General features: G+C 39.2%; 2 protein-coding genes across 2 annotated transcripts; both read right to left on the bottom strand.

The window, feature by feature from the left end:
* Positions 1–1,422: 1,422 nt before the first annotated feature.
* Positions 1,423–16,369, bottom strand: slc19a1 (solute carrier family 19 member 1). Its single transcript, XM_061715674.1, is given in 8 exon segments — positions 1,423–2,587; positions 5,582–5,723; positions 6,726–6,918; positions 8,755–9,174; positions 9,177–9,423; positions 9,425–9,520; positions 13,394–14,048; positions 16,303–16,369. Coding segments are annotated over 7 exon segments (1,584 nt in total). The 5' UTR covers positions 13,697–14,048; positions 16,303–16,369; the 3' UTR covers positions 1,423–2,404.
* A 2,164-nt stretch (positions 16,370–18,533) lies between these two features.
* LOC133425023 (C-X-C chemokine receptor type 1-like) lies at positions 18,534–21,652 on the bottom strand. Its single transcript, XM_061715673.1, has 2 exons — positions 21,618–21,652; positions 18,534–19,904 (listed from the first exon to the last, which is right to left on the bottom strand). Exon 2 carries the CDS (start codon positions 19,900–19,902, stop codon positions 18,841–18,843), a length of 1,062 nt encoding a protein of 353 aa, XP_061571657.1. The 5' UTR covers positions 19,903–19,904; positions 21,618–21,652; the 3' UTR covers positions 18,534–18,840.
* Positions 21,653–22,556: the final 904 nt, after the last annotated feature.

Here is a 22,556-nt window from a genome sequence, read left to right as displayed (position 1 = left end):
TCGCTCACTGTACCCAGATTTAAAAATAGCAAACAGTAAATAAACAAATGTGGCACTTATTAACATATATGCAATTAAAAAAAAGGAGGGGTGATGGGCACCGCTCAGTTGGTGCCCCCTGCAGCGTAACTCTACAGCAACAGCATATCTAGGATGAAGCTCTGTTATTATAATCTTGTCCTGTAGCTGCAGCTATGACTACTAACCCTAACACACTAGAGTTTACACTAACTAGAGGTTTACTAAACACTAACTATAGGAGTTACTAAACAGAAAGGTTTTAAGTTTGGTTTTAAAGGTGGAGGTGGTGTCAGCCTCCTTAACCCAGATTATAAATTGGTTTCCATAGCGATGGTTCCTGATAGCAGAAGGCCCGTTCTCCAGATCTACGTTTGGATCCTCTAAGAACTACGAGTAAACCTGCACTTTGAGAATGGAGAGCTCTGTTAGAAACATATTAAATCTTGCAAATATCACAGAGCTGGGCCATTTTGGGCTTTTATGCGCAACTAATAACATTTTGAATTGGATTCTGAGTTTTATAGGGAGACAATGGAGCGACTCTAACACTGGAGAGACGTGGTCTCTCCTGCTGATTCCTGTCAGCACTCACGCTGCTGCATTTTGGATCAGTTTATTCCTTTAGTTTTTCCTTATCACTCGAGGATGCTCTTAATCTTTAAGGTTTCTCACCATCGCAAGACCATCTTATCACTTCCTGAGGCATTTGGGACCAAAAATAATGACCTCTGTTTTATCAGAAATAAGAAGCAAAATATGAGTGGACATCCAGTCCTTGATGTCCCTAAGACATTCCTGAAGTTTAGCTTACGGTTCTGTTTCATATGGCTTCATAGACAAATACAGCTGCGTATTATCAGCATAGCAATGAAAGGTTAAAGGTCACGTGGGCAAAATACACCGGGCATCAATGTGATGCAGACCTGGATCAGCTCAGTCCAGCACTTAAATAAAAACCATCCAAAAAACATCTATAATTAAAACATCAAACATTCTGGTGAAGATTTTTCAGCTGACAAGAGTCCACACTTTATACTATTTAACTTGTTTTTTTATGGCGGACCCTCACTTAACATTATAAGGCTGCATAAAAGAGACAAAAGAGAGACATATTTTAACTAAATGTTCAGTGTGTGGCTCTTTGACTACTTTATCTACATAAAAATTGCCCTATAAACAAATAAAAATGTAATTCTCTACTTTAAATGGTAATATTCATGGTTAATTTATTTATTTATTTATTTCTGCTACAGTCAGATTTAAAACTAAAACAGGAATGGACAAATAATTTCCCATTAAAAAAATAGAACAAATAACAGCAATTTAGAAAAAAAATACAAAATTATTGTTTCATTCAAATTTAAAAATGAACCAAGGTCAAAAACATCTAATCATAAAAAGAATTTGCGGTATGAAAGAAAAAGAAACGAAAAGCTTCTTATCCACAAAATGTCATTTATTTGTGAACAAAAAAGACAACGATTGATTTCTTTTTATACAGCATTCACACATGCTCACATTCAGTTTCCAGGAATTACTTTTATCAAGATAAAAACATAAAATACAGTGTGCGTTCAGAAGACAAGTAAAATCCTACTCCAACCGCTCTCACGTCTGCTGCAAGAACAAGCTTCACGCTTGTGACCGGAATCTTTTATTGATCAAGTCTGCTGTGGATCCAGCTGTTGAATCAAGTAACACTGCATTCCTATGTTCTGCACAGGACCGGGCCTGTCACAGTTAAAGCAGACGCTCCACGGCTAATAACTGAGGTACTAAAGTTGAAAACTTGGAATTTTCTCAAAAAGTTTGAAAATATAGAAATGATCTCCTGCAAAACGATCTAAAGCTTATTCCAATGTATCAAATACAGATTAATAAAAGTGTCTCGTTTGTCCTCCGTCTTTACAAAAATTGCAGCAAAGTGGAAACTAAAACTGAATAACCAAGAACACTGTTTAAAAACCTGTCGTTTATATTCATGTATTTATCATGAATGATCTGTATTTATCACAGTAAAATTTATTTTATCCAAAGGTGTTAGTGCACAGAATTATTGTAACATTACGGACAATTGGAGTGCTAAAAATAATCATAACTGTGAAGACAGATGAGAAGGAACCTCCAAACACTTTGTGTGTGGATTAATGAAGAACAGAAACTAACTCCTCTAGTCATGATAAATGATATGATAAAATAAAAAAAAGACATTTGTTCCTAAATGTTTCTGCAGGCTTATAAAGTGTAGGAGCTTCACACAGCAAATGAGGCACTTCTATGATTATTAGGCTCAAAGATGCCGCCACACGCACGTCAAGCTGTGAATTATTGGCATAAACTGGCGTTGTGACGCCGGTAGACGTTGATGAGACGCTCACAGTCTTTAAGCCTTGGCACTTTTCCCGTTAGACAAAGGTTCTGCCTCCGAGTTTCCGGCCACGGGGCTGAGCTCCGTGGCCCCGCCTCCTCCCTGCCGCTGGTTTCTGAAGTGGCGGACGATCACGACGGCGGCGCAGGCTAAGTAAACAACACTGGAGATGGCATGGTAGACGGAGTAGACCATGAACTGGAAGAGAAAACGCAAACACAACTCTGTCACCCTTCCAGGTTGAACCATCCCGGAGCCCCTGCTGGTCATTTGATGAACTGCAACATTCCCTTCTTCCACCTCGACTGAGTAAAAACTGGATATTGACCCGTGGGGTGTTGCATATCTGCAATGTGGAGCTAACAAATGATTATACAAGATCTTATAAATGAAACCTCCCTCAACACATGCAGGACTGGTGTCAGTCTGCCGTTGCAATTCATCACATTTTATTTCTTATCACCACTTCTACTTTCCTTCATCAGCAAAGCATACAAAGGATTCAGTTTCCTTACTGTTTTGCCCAAGTTTAGAGGAAAACTCCTTATTAGAATTCTGGAGAAGCTTTGCTGGAGTTGCAGCGAAATCCTCACTTATCCTAAACCTTTAAACAGCCCCTCACACATCCTCTCGTCTGAAACAAGAGTTCAGCTGCGATCCCTTTAAGGACCTCCCCCCAAAACAGCCCATTTTCAACTGGCTGGCCAAGTCCAGGGGCCTCATGTACTAAGAGTGCGTGGATTTCAACGTGAATCCGTGCGTGGAATTAACAAGACCGCAAAAATTCATATGTACAAAGCTGTGCGTACGCCCAAATCCACGCAGGTTTCTCTGTACATCCCAATCAGCGTGGATTTGAGCGCACATGCGGGAGCACAACACTCCGCCTTGTCTCCTCCCTCAAATATATGTTTGAATATGATATGAAGATAATTATCCATTAAAAACCGCTCATCCTAACAAGAAAATGATCTGAGCTGGAATAAATAATTCATTTTGGGGCATTTAGGGGTGTCGGACTCCAGTCCTCAAGGGCCGGTGTCCCTGCATGTTTTAGATGTTTCCCTGCTTCATTGCACCATGATACAAGTGACTGTGTCATCAACAGAACTATCCAGACTTTGATGACAAGTTGGTGATGATGATTAATTAGAATCAGGTGTGTTAAAGCAGGGAAACATCTAAAACATGCAGGACACCGGCCCTTCTGGGATTCAGTTTGACACCTAAATTATGGTGTTCTTTGCTTTGCGTTGCGTTCGGTGAAGAGTTGTGGTTTTATTATGATCGTACGGGTTTGTTAATGTTTATGGGCAGCGTTAGTGCATCATTACACTCTGCTTTTCTTGTTTGTATTTTAAGAACCGACACCAGAATTTTTGGTGGATGAAAAACGGCTCCTCGTTGTTTATTGTCATGCATATTATATACTAACGGTTGTACACTTTTAAATAGTCTTACACATTATGGATGTCCGCGATCACCCCTCTCATAAGTATAACAATGTGAACAAAATACATTTATATTTAAAACATGAAGCATTACGATCTGATTCCTCCGCTGCAGAAATAAAGACAATTTGTGCCGACGGGATTATCGAGGTGCAAACGTGAGAAATAAAGAGCAAAATTGCTGTAACTCGGAGTGTTGCATCCGCAGGAGGAGAGACAGGTGTCGTGCCAAAAAGTGATTGAAGGCCAAATACAGTTAATGAAAGGTTGTTTCTGCCTAAATATGACTTGATCTCATTCTTGAGCTTCATAATCTGAAATCTGACTGTTTAGCGCTCTCGCTCAACGGGCTGCTGTGCGCGCTCCCGCGGCCACAAATCAGAAGAAATCAGATTCTGGCAGACAATCACTTTTTGGCACAACGCGGTTTTTGCTTCAAAATTAATTTTAATGTATTTCTGTCCAGACACAGTTATGGGATGTTTAGGATCTGGCTTTTATCAGTAGTCCTCCCATACGGTCGTCATGACGACAGACAGATGTCCGACCTGCAGCTCCAGCTGAAGCATCATGTTGGTCTGAACCGGAGCAGCTGGTCCAGTTCAGAGCAGAGATCCAGAAGATCCTCTTGGTACCTGAACCAGCTGATGGTCCAGTCTTAGTCCTGGACCAGCAGGTCCAGACTAAACCAGCTGATGGTCCAGTCTTCATCCTGGACCAGCAGATCAGTCTGGTCCCTGAAGACTCGCTCCTGATCCTGCCATCAGCAGGTTCCTCTAACGGAGCCAAAGCTCCATCGGGATTTGCAGGTTCCATCGTTGAGCTCCTTTAGTGGTTTGTTCAGATCATGTGGTTGATTGTGAGATTGTTGCAGCTCCACTCTTGTGTAATTTATCTGGTGATGTGGGGACTGTCATGTCCTTCACGTGGTCGTGAATTTATTGTTGACGTCATGTTTCCTCATATTCTGCACTTCACTGCATCACCAGTGAGTGTCGCCAACGGACAAAACCTCAGAAAAGTGCGTACAACAGCCTTGGTGTGTGAGTGAAGGACCGCAGCTTTCTAGTTCACGTCATTCTTTGTACATCCGACCGTGAGCGTTGAAAGTGGCGTACGCACGTTTTTTGTGCGCCGCACTCTTAGTACATGAGGCCCCAGGACTCTGTTTGTGAGCTGAACTGTTTGTACTTCCTGGACTAGTTTTACTCGTAGCAGACTGAAAGCTGGAATCAAAACGTAAATGCTGAAAACGAATCATTAGGCGCCTTTTGTGGGAAGCGTTTTTTTTTTACTTTCTGTTTGAACAAATGTCGTTGCTCAGCCTCCCTTTTATTATTAAAAAAGGAAGAAAGTAACAAAAAGACATGACTTGAAGGCAAAAGAATGTGACTCCTGCTGAGATTCACTTATGAAAATGATAAACAGAAGTTGAACTTTGCCCCAGCAGCTTAACTTTTTATTCTCCTTAAACTCAACTGTGCCTTGCCTTTCTTTTCCGCTGAGACAAGATCTTCACATTATCTTTTCCTCCCAGTTGTTGGACACGCTCAGTACGTCTATACGCACTAAGAGAAAGGTCTCTCCTTGCGCATGTATACTCATATTTCCCAGAAACTGCAGTTAATGGCTCGATTTAGATGTGCATGTAACCGTACTGACTGATAGATTTTAAGCGCCGAGTTTAAGCTGCAATAGTGACACATGAAGCTTAACGCTGTTAAAAGTAGTGAAATATCACCTGTGCCTGCACATCGAGGCCCAGCCCCCTCTTGTCTGAGATGATGAGACTGATGATGCTCTTCAGTAGTGTTCCCAAGAAGGTGTTGATGCCAAACACCAGGGCGCACAGCTCCTTAGTGAGCGACGATGCGATCTGGAAGCTGAGGAGACAGAAATTCATGAGATGCACATCGGTCACCATCCCTGTCGCTGACTCTCAAAAACACTTTGAAGAGATTTCCAGTTTGTTTGTCTAAATTCCAGCAGAGATTCCAGCAAAAATGGTCATTTCAGACCAAAACGATCACACCCCACTTTAAGGCTGAACCTAGGGCTGGGGATCGATTCAAATGTCAAGAATCGATTCGATTCCGATTCTTAAGATTCAGAATCGATTATCAAGATTTGATTCGATCTGATCCAATTCGATTCCGATATTGATTTGGGTTAGTGTTATTAAAACTGTTTTTTGAGCTGTTGCATGAATTATATGACTGTAGTTATGCAAAATATTACTACTAGTATTATATTGAGATTAAACAGCAAGTATTGGCAGCTAATGATGCTGTAAGGACCAATCAGCTCCCAGAATGCTGATAGAACTGCTTTCAGAAACATCGTGGGTCAGAATTATCAAACAGATCCAGGGAGGAAACAGAGACGGATGGAATCGGTTTTATTTTTTCCCACATTCCGTTTTTATTTGTTCCATTTTCGGTCTATTTTGGTTTTTAATTCTTGAGCATTTGGTTTTTAGCATTTTTTGCAAATGTAACCCCAAGACAGTATATAAAGTAATGAAATATACACAATTTATGCAATTATAACCTAACACTTTAATGTTTTCATACCTTTAAACATATTTAAAGGCAAAAACATGGCACCAGTTATTCTCGTGTCCAACAAAACATTCCTTTTTTGGGGATAAACAAAAAAATAACCAAAAGTTGTAATGTAATGATGAAAAAAAAAAAAAACATAAATAAAGTAAAAAAATAAAAATAAAAAAAATTTAAAAAAACCCTAAAAAATAAAAAATCGATCTTTAGACATATGAATCGATTTTTAGGAATTAATATGAGAATCCATTTAGAATTGGGAAATCGATTTTTTCAACACAGGCCTAGCTGATCCCTAAGAGGCGTGTTTTCCTCTGCACTCACGTGGCGACGGGCACCAGGAACTGGTAGACACCTCTGAAGAGCACGTAGGAGACGTAGCAGACCCAGATGTTTTCTGTGCTGACCATGAGGAGCAGCAGACCCGCCTGGGCCCCGGTGATAACTCCGATGACCAGCTCCGACCACAGGTTCCAGCGGATCTTCACAAAGCCGGCTATGAAGGATATTATCGCACCTGCAGATAAAGAAAACATCGTTCCCTCTCCAGTTAATCATTGTTATTTTCTACTGTCACATGTTTACATCCACTAATACCACTTTAAATCTACTTTCACAGTAGATTCTCACTACTGCTGGGAACGTCTGCCTCATTATCGCTACTGTCATACTTTCTTTTGCAATTAAGGGCTTTATGGCCCCCACATGACATCCCGGTTATTTAAACAATCTGTTACCTTTGTGCTTTACAGCTGTTTCAACCTCAATAACTGACGTAATCTTTTAAAAGCGGATGACGGAGCAGTTTTATTGCAGACAACCCTTTCAACCCGTTCAAGTGTAGCAACTTTTTAAATCACAGCTTAGCACGTGTTCAGACAGACGTCCTTATCCTGCACTGACAGTTGCTACTCCAGGCTTGTGTTGTTCACCACATAACAGGCTCACAGGACCAAGAAAACCGGAAACTTGTGAACCATCTGGGCAGGTTTTTGAGGCTTTTCATACACAGAGTAGGGATGGGCGGTATGGACAAGAAATGTATCACGATCATTTCTGGCATTTATCCCGATAACGATAAAAATGACGATAAAAAAAAACAAACAATTCAACTCCACCTTTGTAACTATAAATCTATCACCACATTCAGTCTTTGGAGCCCCCAAAACACGGCTCTAAAAGATACTAAATGCTACTAAACTACACCAATTAAATTGAATTGATAAAAACCAATTAAATGAGTCACACCTGTAATGACTCAGATCCGCCATGTTTGTTACACAAACACGTATCAACGGGAATTTATCCTTCTTTCTTTCTTTCTTTCTTTCTTTCTTTCTTTCTTTCTTTCTTTCTTTCTTTCTTTCTTTCTTTCTTTTTCTGGCTCATTTTCTTTCTTTCTTTCTTTCTTTCTTTCTTTCTTTCTTTCTTTTTCTGGCTCATTTTCTTTCTTTCTTTCTTTCTTTCTTTCTTTCTCTTTCTGGCTCATTTTCTTTCTTTCTTTCTTTCTCTTTCTGGCTCATTTTCTTTCTTTCTTTCTTTCTTTCTTTCTTTCTTTCTGGCTCATTTTCTTTCTTTCTTTCTTTCTTTCTTTCTTTCTTTCTTTCTTTCTGGCTCATTTCTTTCTTTCTTTCTGGCTCATTTTCTTTCTTTCTTTCTTTCTTGCTCATTTCTTTCTTTCTTTCTTTCTGGCTCATTTTCTTTCTTTCTTTCTTTTTGGCTCATTTCTTTCTTTCTTTCTGGCTCATTTCTTTCTTTCTTACTTTCTTTCTTGCTTTCTGGCTCATATCTATCCTTCCTTCCTTCCTTCCTTCCTTCCTTCCTTCCTTCCTTCCTTCCTTCCTTCCTTCCTTCCTTCCTTCCTTCCTTCCTTCCTTCCTTCCTTCCTTCCTTCCTTCCTTCCTTCCTTCCTTCCTTCCTTCCTTCCTTCCTTCCTTCACGTACGTTGTGCGTCGTTTTAACGCAGAACCATAAATCAGCTTTACACAAAAACGTCATCAACGGGAATTTATCCTTCCTTCTTTCTTTCTTTCTGGCTCATTTTCTTTCTTTCTTTCTTTCTGGCTAATTTCTTTCTTTCTTTCTGGCTCATTTCTTTCTTTCTTTTTGGCTCATTTCTTTCTTTCTTTCTTTCTTTCTTTCTTTCTTTCTTTCTTTCTTTCTTTCTTTCTTTCTTTCTTTCTTTCTTTCTTTCTTTCTTTCTTTCTTTCTTTCTTTCTTTCTTTCTTTCTTTCTTTCTTTCTTTCTTTCTTTCATTCCTAACACAGAGTAGTTCATATATTATTTCTAAGCTGGGGTTGTGTGTCAGGGGAAATAACTTTCAGGACAAGTATGTGTGACTTGAATGCCTCACTCAGTAGTGTTGAAGCTGCCTCCACTCCCCCGTTGTAAACGTTTTTGTTGCCAGTAGCGCTGCTGATTTTGCTCCACAGGATGTGAACGTAGAACAGCACCAGGTAGTAGCCGGTGGAGTTGAACACCCACCACAGGCACCACAGCCTCAGGTTGGGCCTCCTCAACACGTTTTTCACCTCCAGCAGCATCTGCACAAAAAGGGAATCCTTCCAGCGCGACGCGGCAGGCGGACCGCCGTCTTTCGGGTTCATTTGGTCCAGTTCCGACTTGTTGGCTGCTGGCGCCGGCTCCTTCTGCTCCTGGTTCTTCGTCCGATTGAAATACAAGGAGCGCTTCGGCCAGGGCAGGCAGAAGGAGAGGAGCAGGCCGAAGCCGACAAAACCCAACGAGATGGTGCTGAGGGTGTAGTAGGTAATGTTCCGAGAGACATGCACAGCTGGCCCAGCACGGAGCTGGTGAAGACCCCAAAGAGGACCGAGGAGCGCGAGTAGCTGGCCACGCGCTGGTAGAGCACCGGGCTGACCAGGGAGAAGATGTAGGAGGAGTAGGCCACGCGGCAGGCCATGGTGATGCCGTAGAAGAACTCCATGAGCTGCATCTGGAAGAGGGTGGTGCCCAGGAGCAGAATGATCCAGATCACCACCTGACTGATGCCCTGGACGACCAGGGACCGGCTTGTAGCGCAGGAAATCCGTCAGCAGGAAGGCCGGCACCAGCACGACCATGTAGGAGTACGTCAGCACCGGAGTGATCTCGTTGGTCACCTGGAAAACAGTGTCATGGATTCAAGCTTCAGGTTTAGTTCCCAATAGGGATGGGCGGTATGGACTAAAAAATGTATCACGATAATTTCTGGCATTTATCCGATAACGATAAAAATGACGATAAAAAAATACCAATTCAACTCCATCTTTTTAACTATAAATCTATCTCGCTCTCAGATCTGCCATGTTTGTTTACACAAAAACGTCATCAACAGGAATTATCTCTTTCTTTCTTTCTTTCTTTCTTTCTTTCTTCTTTCTTTCTTTCTTTCTTTCTTTCTTTCTTTCCTTTCTTTCTTTCTTTCTTTCTTTCTTTCTTTCTTTCTTTCTTTCTTTCTTTCTTTCTTTCTTTTCTGGCTCATTTCTTTCTTTCTTTCTTTTCTGGCTCATTTCTTTCTTCTTTCTTTCTTTCTTTCTTTCTTTCTTTCTTTCTTTCTTTTCTTTCTTTCTTTCTTTTCTGGCTCATTTCTTTCTTTCTTTCTTTCTTTCTTTCTTTTCTGGCTCATTTCTTTCTTTCTTTCTTTCTTTCTTTCTTTTCTGGCTCATTTCTTTCTTTCTTTCTTTTCTGGCTCATTTCTTTCTTTCTTTCTTTCTTTCTGGCTCATTTCTTTCTTTCTTTCTTTCTTTTCTGGCTCATTTATTTCTTTCTTTCTTTCTGGCTGATTTCCTTCCTTCCTTCCTTCCTTCCTTCCTTCCTTCCTTCCTTCCTTCCTTCCTTCCTTCCTTCCTTCCTTCCTTCCTTCCTTCCTTCCTTCCTTCCTTCCTTCCTTCCTTCCTTCCTTCCTTCCTTCCTTCCTTCCTTCCTTCCTTCCTTCCTCCGCGTGGATTTAACACAGAACCATAAATCCGACTTTACACAAAAACGTCATCAATGGGAATTTATCATTTTTACCGCGAGATGACAAATTCTTATTGTGGGGAATTTTTGGACGGTATATCGTGAACGGTAAAATATCGGCCATTCCTAGTTCCCAAGATATCAAAAAATCAAAATCTGACAGTAAAATGGTCCCCTTTAATCATTGAATTACAATTTACACAGTTCAAACAGGTAACGTTTCCCGGGGGCAAGGAACTCAAAAAATGTGAGGGTTTGACATATAAATCTGTCTTTACTAGTTTATCCCTCAAGTTACTCGATCGCTTGTAGGCGAATAAAGGAGGGTTAACAAACTCATGTCCAACGACAGGGTCGCTTGACAGAATATGCCAGTGCTTTTTGACGCAGTCTTTAATAACCTGAGAAACAGGAGAAAAATTGGTAAATAAAACCATAGAGTTCTGACTAGACTGAGGGATCTTTTTGAGTTCCTTGCCCCCGGGAAACTTTACTTGTTTGAACTGTGTGAATTGTAATTCAATGATTAAAGGGGGACCATTTTACACACCTGCACACAGGTAAGAAAATTAAGGTGACAGTGACACCTTAATCACATGTAAAACCACACACGTTATGTAGGAAAAACTAAGAGAGAACTAAAAATCAGAATCTCAGAACATAAAAGTAACATTAGAAACCTGGATGAAAAGTCACCTATCGCCAGACATTTTAAAGGCTCAGTTATGCTTCTGCATCAAAATGACGCCGTGCCTACGGCGTGTGGTTTGGATCGACGCAGAGGACACGCCGTCACCTGCGCCGTCTCTGACGTGCCCCTCCTGAAAATTGTAACTACGCGTCAAGGAGACGCCGTCCACACGCAGACCGAGAGGGCTGTGATTGGTTCGTTTGAAAGCGAAGCATTTCCGGTTTCCGGTTTGAAGCAGTAGTGAACTTCCAGGGCTCTTTTCTTCGTTTATGTGTGATTTTTTTTGTTTTTGTTTTTTGCACAATAGTTGTCCTTATTTCTTTGATTTACTGTGACCGGAAAAAGTCGGATAAACCATTCAGAAAAAGATCGCTAACTAGTGGCCGCGGGGGGTACTGCACCGCGACCAAATGGAGAGACGGAGAAGTCCGAAGGGTTCAGCACGGCGTCACGGCTGCGGCGTGTGCTCTGCGTTGGTTTGACGCAGAAGCATATTTCAGCCTTAATGCAGCTGGCCATGGTGTCTACAGCCTGAGGTTCATGGGGATTGAGGTAGTCGAGCCCCTTCTAAGGGGAGGGGACAGAGATAGGAAACTCCTCCAACGAGAGGCCTATTTCATTTTCTGCTGCTGTGCAGTGATTTAACCATATATTAAAGTTTTGTACTTCAAGTGAATGCTGTCGGATTTTGATTTTTTGATATGTTTTTTTGGACTGGCACCCGGTGACACACTTTTGCTCTTTTTGAGTGAGCACGCCAAGTCTGCCGATTACTAGTTCCCAAGATATGACACAGAACTTTTCTCTGCTTGTATCTTGATAATTAAGAGCCATCGTCCAGGTTTGGACCCTTCCAGATTGACTAACTAGGTAATTGTTGAGTTGCTACGTCTGCCCAGACGTCTGGAGGTCTGGAGCCGCTTAGCCAAGCAACAGCTAGCCGAGCCACCCCATGTGTGAAATCACAGAGGTTTGCCCACTTCTTATTATGCGCTTTAAAATGGTGAAAAAGTTGTTTTTTTCTGTTGTTTTTTTTTAAATAAATACAAATACAAATACAAAAAATGGTTTATTTGTGATGAATAGAATAGACTTTATTGTCATTGTGCTCAGGTTACAATGAGATTGGTTGGGATGTTCCCACCAAAGTGCAAAGGAAGCAATCGAAATAAGAGGAATAAATAAGTATAAAAAGCACAGTATAAAAATATAAATATATAAGTAATAATAATAATAATAATAATATAAGTTTATTAGTTTATTAAAAAAACAAACATTTAAAGAACTTTTTTTATTGTTTCATCTTTGTAATGTTCATTATTTGATCTGAGCTACATTTTCTTTTGTATTTTTTTGTTTTTTTTTACTCCCCCTTGTGTAGCTTTTGTTTTATTTTTTATTCATATATGGAAAGGATTCTATATAAGCCACCAGGCTTCTTCCTTTCCTTGCATATTGTTTCATTGTTTTTCATTTTTTGTTCAATTTGTCTTATAGTATTGCTAAATAAATAAACTCAACTAAACTAAACTTAGCCATCTTTCAATCTACTAATAGCTGCATCTCAGACTGCTGACTTAATGCTCTTAATGCAGGACACTTTAAAATTTCCATATGGGAGTTTTTCTTTAAACTGAACTGCATGGCAGAGTGGACATGAATATATATGCTTATGACACAAGTGATAGCCAAACTATGGAGGAAAACAGTAAACTCAACAAACTGCCTAGTCTTCTTTATTTAAAACATTCTCAGCTAATAAGCAACCAAATTAAATTATAAATCTCTCTGACTCATTTCAACTATACTAATATCCAGTCTTGGACTGAAAGCTATGCTGAAGAATTTCCCAGGATTCACTGCAAATCTCCCCAAGTTACGTAAAAGACAATTTAAATGAAATTACTGGAAAGGCAAACTAAATATGGTAACATGAAGATCTAAACTGAGACGGAGTGATTTTGCTCTTTGGCAGCTAAGAGCTTGTGGTACAAGGTCATGTTCAATAAGGAAAACGGACAAAGGAAACACTGACCACATCTGTACTAGTCTTGGTAAACCTTTACAGTGACCTACTTTGAAGGAGTGTGAACTTTGACCACAGTAAGATGGACCAGTTAACCCCCCACAGGCACTCATTAATTCCACTCCACTGCAGGGAAGCACGCTTGTTAAGGAGCTTTAGAGATTAATTTTTAGTGTACTTTTACTTGTAAAAGACTGAAATGTAACCCTTAAAGGAAGCTCGTTCTTCACTTTCAGTTGTGCTTGTAAGATGTTACAAGTACACACTTGTAAACGTGTTAATACAGATAAAACAGACATATTTCCAGACAGCACTAACCTGCTGCCTGGTGAAATTCTTCTCGGAGCTCAGCAGGTTGGGTGTAATGAAGGATTCGCCAGGCCTTATTGATGTCATAAACCCGTAGAAACACAAGAATATGACGGACCACTTCCACTGTCTGTCGTCTGCAGCGTTCTCAGGGGGATCGTCACAGGGAGACTGGCCGTTGGAAGCAGAGGCGGCCATCTCCGTGTCCCGGTCTTCGCTTCGCTCGGCGTCTTCAGATGAAGGCACATTGGGAGCGACCTCCGTTTCCCCCTCTGATCTGTCCCCGCTCCCCACTGTGTCATCTGCCGTCATAGTGGCAGCTGGTTCGTGGTCCCTCTGTGATGCAGAGTGTAACTTTCCTGCAGCGTTAGATCACCATGTGGGGTTTTTTTCTGAAGCCCAAACCTGCAGAGTTTCAACTCTGAACGACCACAGGAAAGGAAAAAAAAAAAGTCTTCACCCACTCACACCTTTCTTCCTCGCTGAGTCATGGAAGACTCAACTTAAGAAAAAGAGCCATCTTTGCAGGGTGATGAAACAGTAGTTAAAATGCTACATGCTGCTGATGATATGTAAGTGAAAACGTTGACCCTTGCTCCATTCCACCGAGTGGCTTTGTGTAACGGCCTGCTACCCAGCTGCCGAGTCTGCTGTCATTGTCAACCTGAAATGATAAAAATGCTGTTAGTTAAGCTACTCTGATGTTGTCATGTGCAGACACAGAGAAGGACGAGCTGGAGTTAACTTTGATTTTCATCACGTGTTTGTCTGGTTATACAAAAGTTAAGACTGCCTTTTATTTGTCACATGATACAGAATACTCAATAACTTTGTGTTTCAATTTCATGCTGGCTATATTAAAGAAAAAGAAAAAGAGTCCCATTAAAGGCATGCATTATGAATAGGGCTGGGCGATATATCGAGATTTTAATATATATCGATATATTTTCAAACGCGATATGGTACGAGACAATATCATTTATATCGATTTAAAAAAAAAAATTTTTTTGATATAGCTTATTTTGTGACAAATTGACTTGAATGTTTTATTTGAGATTTGCACAAATGTTTTGTTATTTGCACAACTATCAACCTCAGTGGAAAAGTCTGCCTGTTACTGTCTACATTGTATTAATTGCACAGTGTATTTGAATGTAATTGTTATGCAGGAAAGGGATATTTGTTTTATTTTATTCAAGAAGCATTTTTTTTCTATATATGCAGGCAGTTTATTTTTATTTCATTTGTTTTATACATTTTGATATTGTGCAGACCTCTGTTAATAAAAGTACCTGTGTGACATTTGGCACGAGGCTTTGTATTAAAACTGACTGTTTTTTTAAGGGTTTGCCTCAGAAAAAAATGAAGCTAACAGAGATGCTATGCTATAATGCTTTGGGGGAAACCCCAATTAAGGCACAGAAAAAATATCGAGATATATATCGAGTATCGCCATTCAGCTAGAAAATATCGAGATATGACTTTTGGTCCATATCGCCCAGCCCTATGAATGATACTGGTACATTCTCAGGAAGTGTGGACAGTCGGGCCACTCAGGATGTTTTTTGACATGACACGTGGATTAATGGTGTCGAAAATCCATAAACTTTTCTCCAACAATCAGCAAAGCAGATTACGAATAATAGTATTTGTATAGACGCTAATACGATAGGCTGCAGGCACTTTAAAAGTTGGGTAGGGGATATTTTTCTGAAGCTGTTTTTGTTATTGACCCTGAATCACACTCCTTACACACTAACAACAAAATAACATTTGAATGGCATCCACTTGCATGTCTGCATGTGTCATAGCACTAAGATAGGAGTAGGTAGAATATGTTATATAGTAATTTGGTGCTCATGAATCCATTTTCAGTTGTGTTTTGACCTAAGCAACCCAAAGATTAAAATCAGTCCATCAAACTGCAACAGAAACAAAAAGCAATTGCTTCACAGAGTGAAATGACTACACAAGACTTTTTGTTTGAGAATTAGAGGAAAGGATTTTGCTCAAAAGTGGCAAAAATGGTTTACATTTAAGGTCAAATCCCAGCCATGCCCTTAAAGAAGGGAAAGAAAAGAATGGCAAAATATTACATCTCCCCCAGGTAGTTATGTTATGATTGTTACTATCATTTTTTATTTTTATTATTATTAATTTTTTTTCTCTTTCCTTTTTGTGTAACTTGAAAAAGACAAAATAAAAAGTATTAAAAAAAATGACTACACAAGTTCACCCCTGCTGCAGAAATTTCAGCGCACCAACAGCTGTGATCCATCAGCTCTATAAGGCTCTATACACTTTATATTTTGACATAGTGAATTTTGATATCTGCTTTGTAACATGACATTTGCCATCATGGGATGAATTATTATCATCTGATAGATTTGATTAATGTGTTTCCCCATCAGACTATGTGACAGTAAAAATAATAATAGTTATATTAATAGATGAAGAGGGTTGTCAGTGCTGTCCAAACATATGGACGTTGCTGATGCAAAAAATATCAACATTTTAGACTATTTTTTGTGATATGAATAAATATTTCCATGGTTCTGACCAAAGCTCTAGCCCTAACCAGTTTATCCCCAACTTTGACCTAATCCCTATTCACACGTTGACGTTGAAAAATAACGAAAATATGTAAATACACACGAAAAACGAAAACAAGCAGGCACCCTAGCTGCTAGTGCACTAAAACCTGAAGTTAGGTTGTTGATGTGTAACAACACCTGACATAAGTTAGCAGTCTGGCTAACAATACTTACAAAAACAATGCCCTGTAATAGTTTTTGTTGGCACGAACATATTTATGTAACGATACTGAATATTCGTTACACAACACGGAGTTGGCTTTCCATTAAGAGCGGGTTGATTAAATGGTAAACAGTAAGTACATTAAATACATTGTACATTACCTGCTGTACCGCGTGTGATCGAAGAAAAGCTCCGCGAGTCAGATGAACAGTAGTCTTCTAACCGCAGGGCATTCTGGGAACTGTAGTCTTGCGTCCTTTCGGTGACATCATCTTTGTTTTGAAATTGTATATAATAGACCAGACAGAATACACCAAGCGCCAACATCAACAATCTAATTTTCCGAAATAAAAGTTTTTATAAAAATGGTCTCCACTGCAAAATTATGGATCCGTGAATTTGTGTGTACTGTGTCAAGTGATATTATTAGATATTATTAGATTAGATTGTCCTTTACTCCTCCCTCAATGGGGAAATTCTCTTCGTGTAGCAGCATTACACTCAACACACACATGCAGCCAAAGGGTAAAAAAAAGTAAAAAATATATAATTACAAATATAAACAGTATTGGAATGAAAATAAAAGTAGTGCAAAAAAAAGCAGGTAGGGTGTGTATGAGGTATAAAGATATTGCACATCTTGTTGTTATTATAAAGTAATATTTCTCAATAATTCGGGGTGTGGACTTTTGATTGGCATTTGGTATAGCTGTCATCACTTTGAGATTATTACCATCTTGACTTTATTTAGCAGACGCTTTTATCCAAAGTGATTTACATCTGAGACGGACACCATGGAGCAATTAGGGTTAAGGCCTTGCTCAGGGGCCCAGGGTGGTTCATCTTGGTTGACATTCTGGGGCTTGAACCTGGTTTCTCCAGACCCAAGCCCACCTCTGTGGCCACTGAGACTAACACCACCCCTTCTGACTTCTGAGCATGGTTTATGACCTGTGAATAAAGACCTAACAGAGAATATCCACTCATATTGACCATCATGACTGGTCTGATGCACTTTGAGCAACAGGTCATCCTCATTTCAGCCCTTGAGCACTTGTTTTTAAGGTTGTTTTGGTAGCAACACTTGAAATATGAAGTCTGTACAGATTTGATAAGAAAGGCTGAAAAATGAAAAATGAATTGACATCATAGATTAGAATAAACTAAATCAGCCAAGCTAAAATGGCTTTGTGGTTGACAAAATGTGGGCGTGGTCCAACCAGCTTCCCAGGCCTTTTTTGTTGTTGTGCCTATTTGCAACATGCAGAACATAGAAAAGGATGTTTCAAAAGCAGTCTTTAGGAAACCTATGGTGGATGTCACGAAGGGTTTTCTCAGTAATTATAAAGTCACGTGAACAGCCTTAGCCGCTGCACATAAATCCTGCTGCACATTTTTGTACATACCAAAATATCAGTTCCACTCTGCCTGCAGATTTTCTGTGCATACTAAATGCACTGCGTGAAACTGGAGAAAAAAAAATAGGCCTATGCAAATGAAATGTTGTTCTGTATACATACTGAATGACAATAAAACTCTGTCTTAGTCAAAATTCAAGTTGAAATTCTCAACGGCGCCTTTCTTTTTGGCGTTTAATGTTCTCTCTGTGCTTTCGTGGGATTAAGAGTGTTTTGTTTTTCCCCTCACAGACAAAAAAAAACCTACCTGTGAGGTCACTTGGGCATTCTAAATAAACTTTATAGGTACGAGCTTGAGTCCCTATCATGGTGTTTACACCATGATAGGGACGGAATTATATTTTAAAACTCTAAAGTGAAATACCCTTACCAAAAAAGATAAAAACTTAACTCTAGTTTTTATATTCATTTTGTCATTATGTCTTTAACAAATGTCAGGTATTGTGGTTAATGATCGCCATCTGCTGGACATATTCTACCCCTACAACAACTACTACAAATAATCCTGTAATAACATGTCTGGGTATCAATTCATATCTTTTACAAAGCCGTATACAATGTATGTAGTAAAGATTACCTATGAGGTTATATATAAAAATAAATAAAAGAGAGACATCTGCAGTAGTACTGAAGATGTTCATGCCACTATGATTTCGTAAGACTAACCAGATATAACAAATTCAAAATACTGAGTATATTCTATTGGATATCTGTGTTACCTATTAGGTTGTCATAAATGACATCTGATAGGTGCTTTTATTTTTTCATTAATAATTTATTTATAATTGCCTCTTTGTATTTGATTATCACTGAATGTGATGATCAAAGACGCAAAGGATGAGATATTGATTACTTTACTAATTGGGTGGATCCTGTGTATACTAACAAAGTTTGGACAGAAACAGTCAGATGTGACAGAGTTGGGGAAATGTACTGTTTATTGAGCAAACGATGACTTGTAAAACTTTTGGACATTTTGGCATTTCAATAAAAATACAACTGTAGGCAAACTTTAGGGCATACAAATGTACAAGGTAATCTGCTTAAAGCAAAAGCAAGACTCCAGCAGTGTTCACTTCAGTGAAAAAGGAGTAATGAACATTGACTTAAGGTAATCAGAAACAGGAAAACTGAGGTTACAGTAGGAGTGAGACCAAAAGATGGCAGCAGTGGCCTTCAATTAAAAACTAGACCATTTACAGGTATATATCGAGTATACACAGTAAAAAAAACACAGGAAATAATGCTTTCCCACTCGCTGAAAATAAGTCCATCATCCCTTTAGAGAACAGTTCCGCTTCCAGAGCCTTCTGAAGTGTGAGATGTTGACCTGCTGAACTTTGACCCCGACAATCTCTCCTGTCTGAGTTTCCTCTGAAAAAGAAGCAACATTTTCATCCTGAACTTCTGTCCCACAAAAGCGTAGAGAAAGGGGTTGATGCAGCTGTGGACCAGACCCAGGCTGTTGGTTGCAAGCAGAGCTGCGTCCACTGATTTCCTCACAGCGCAGTCAAATAGTATCAGATCAGCCCTCAGCAACGTGTCAACAACCATGGTTATATGATACGGTGTCCAGCACAGCAGAAAGGCAACCACCACAGCTATGATCACCCGCATGGCGCGGTGCTTCTGGAAACCACGGGTGTGCAGGAGCCTCACGATGATGATGCTGTAGCAGGTCATCATGAAAATTAAAGGCACCACAAAGCCAAAAATGTGGCGAAATACACGAGTGGCGAGCCTCCAACCCGTGGCGCTGCCAATGTCAAACTTCTCATGGCAAATGAAAAGTCCTGACCCAGGACTGAGCTCCATGGCATCATTGAAAAGTGCAGGCAGAGCCAGGGCCCAACCAATGACCCACACTGCTGCACAAAGGACCCTGCTGCACATCCTATGGCGATTCCTGAGAGCCTCTTTGGAATGCACAATCACAAGATAACGATCGATGCTAATACAGGCCAAAAAGACAATGCTTGTGTAGAAGTTTGCTTCCATGACGACGCTGAGGAATTTACACATGAAGTCTCCAAAGATCCATCCCTTGACCATTGCTACTGCAAAGAAGGGGAGTGTAAGAGCCAGCAGTCCATCCGCCACTGTCAGGTGAAACAAGTAGATGTCAGAGGGAGTCAAAGCCTGTTTGCTGGTGCTGATGACCCATCCCACCAGCACATTTCCTGGGACTGCCAGTAGAAAGATGGCTATGAGGATGACACACAGGATCAGACCTCTTGTATGAACCAGCGGTTCTTGCGGACATGGTTGCAGCTTTGGATCAACAACGTATGGAGAGGATGTGTCATTCTCAAAGAGGTCGTCAAAGATGTAGGTGTAAGACATGGCTATGGACACAAAACAGGCTGTTATTAGTACAATAACACAGCAATAAATAAAAAAATATACACCAAATAAAAGGGAAAAAAGGATCTGAAAATGAAAAATGTAATAGGCACAATTTAAATGATAATAAAAGAGCTCGTTGGAGCTAAAATTAGAGTCTCTTAATAAAGGTTGGACCCAAAAATTGGATTGAGCATGGATTTAGTTTCCTTGTGATCTCACAAGCTTTCTGTGTTCTAGGGAGAAAAAAAATACACACAAAATACATTTTAATTGTGTGTACAAACGGATAAAAGCAAACAGCATTATGTGCATGTTTGACTTAATGTAAATAAAGTAAGTTGGAAATGTAACAAAAAAAATATCTGAGTGTTTATTTTGTTGATGCAACTAGAGGTCATGTTAATGTTGAGGATTTCTCCGACTTCAGAGGGCATTCTAGTTGAAATTTCCAACTTCCCAGTACAGATGGAGTACACTGTCGCTACGTTCTCTCTGGCTGCCTAAATCTGGTTTTCAGCATATCCAATAAAATCAAACATTGCATATTACAAGTATCAGATCTGAGCTCTGCGTCCTTGCTGGTGTTCTCTAATCCACATGGTTGTTATGGTAATGTACACACAAAGAATGGATGTAAACAAACTAAATTGGAGGCTGATGAACCGGCTTTGCAACGCTTGCAGCACAGTTGAATCCAGTTTTGAAAAATCAAATTTAATGCAGTTTTTCCTGTTCAAACTGTTGAAAACTCCATCCAGATATACAATCTGGTTGAGCTGAAAACCAGATGTGCCTGCATGACAGCATTATGTAAGGTTCCTAAAATGAGCTGCTGACCAATCACAGCAGACGGGTTTTTGGCAATTCAAACTGTATTTCAGACAAAAGGTGACAAGAACTGCTGCAATTAGGCCAAAAAGTGGAAACAATGTGTCCGCTGAACACAAAATCTATGTAAAACTATTCTAATAGACCTCCGAAATACAATCAAGATGCTATAAATGAGCCAAATTGACATACAACAAATATAGATGTCTGTTAACCTGCAGTGAAACTCCACAAGGAGGGAAAAGCCCGTAAATCACTGCAAAAACAGAAATAAGCCTTATAAATCTCATCAAAAATGTCTTATTTTAAGCAAAAACATCTTCGCCAATGGGGTAAGAACATTTTTTTCGACTAGAATTCTTAAAACCAGCAAATTGGTCTAAACTAAACTCTACTTTTCTTGAAACAGACTTTTTTTTACTTTCTTACAAATTAGCTCTTATAGAGACTTTATTTACACATAATTGTTTATTTACTAACATCATCCTACCTTAGCCACCATTGGCAACTGAGACATTTATAGATATAACGTAAAAAAATCCCTGATTTCTTTTATATTTGAAGTAATTATATATTCTAATCAAAAACACTTCAAATTTTGTATTGAAATAATTTCAAAATAATTATTTTTATTATCATTATGAATATCAAGTAAATTGAATTATTTTTTATCAAGTCATTTTATTTTTTCTCGAATTTTTCAGTTTGTATGAAAATATCTTTTTCCCTTTTTTGATTAAGCAGGTGCCACAAAGGTCTCCGAAATTCATGTATCAAATATGATACATATAGCAGTGAAGTGTTGACAAGATCATCATCAATAATTTGTAATGTAATCTTGTAATAAAAAGTGACAGAAAAGAAATCACACCAGATTAACTCACCTTCTGCACTGGCTCGACCGAAACCTTCAGAAACGACGACACAACCAAATGAGGCTGTTTCCGTGAGCGTCTCTACAAATGACACAATTTGATTTCATTTTTCTTCCTGGATAGTTGACCCAATGTCCTGTTTCTGTACCCATTATACGCACGGCGGTGTCATCACAGGGTCCTTGCTGAAATCTCTCTCTTAGAGACAACGCTTTAAATGAATATCTATAGGTTTCTAAATGCCTCAGTTTTTTACAGTTCAAAAGGTCAAAACGTTTTTTTTATTTATTTTTTATTTTAATGGAAGACGTGTTAAATAATGGCAACCAGATCATTTCATTTCCAACAAAAAAAAAGTAATCCCAGAAGACACCCATCTTCAAGAAACATAAAGATGTGATTACCCGCATTTGCAATTTATTTATGTTTGTTAATTATACAACAAATTAAATTGAATTTCCCAAAACTATGATGCAACAATATAAGTTAAGAAAGCAAAGCACATTAAAATTATTAGGCAAATGTAACAAAACAACAGCTCCAACAAAGAGAGGCTTTTATTTTGAAATGAACAGTCACGTTCTGGTCTTCTTAACTGCAGTTTTTTCAGACGTTCATTAAATTTGACAACATTTCCTGTAAATATTGTTTGTGCACTGGATTCTTTGGGTGGATCTTTTTGTGTTTTGGTCCAACTGTATACATGAGACACCTGTAAATTATTTTGAAAGTGAACGGATCATTTCATTTATACTGACTATAAACAGTATATGTTCAAATAAAGCAGGGAAAAAAATCAGCTTGCTTTCAAAATAGAGCTCATAGACATAGCTCAGACCGTGTTTATATGTGGGCCCCATGTGACCTAAATGGGTTTGTGTGCAGGTTTTGTGGTGGTGCCACTTGTGTCTGATTGATAGTGGCTCAAAATATATGACATGAAGTACA

The sequence above is a fragment of the Cololabis saira genome, chromosome 24 (genome assembly GCF_033807715.1).
Source record: "Cololabis saira isolate AMF1-May2022 chromosome 24, fColSai1.1, whole genome shotgun sequence".
Classification (NCBI taxonomy): domain Eukaryota; kingdom Metazoa; phylum Chordata; class Actinopteri; order Beloniformes; family Belonidae; genus Cololabis; species Cololabis saira.
The sequence above is the reverse complement of the archived record's forward strand: the minus strand, read 5'-3'. Positions and strand labels throughout refer to the sequence as shown.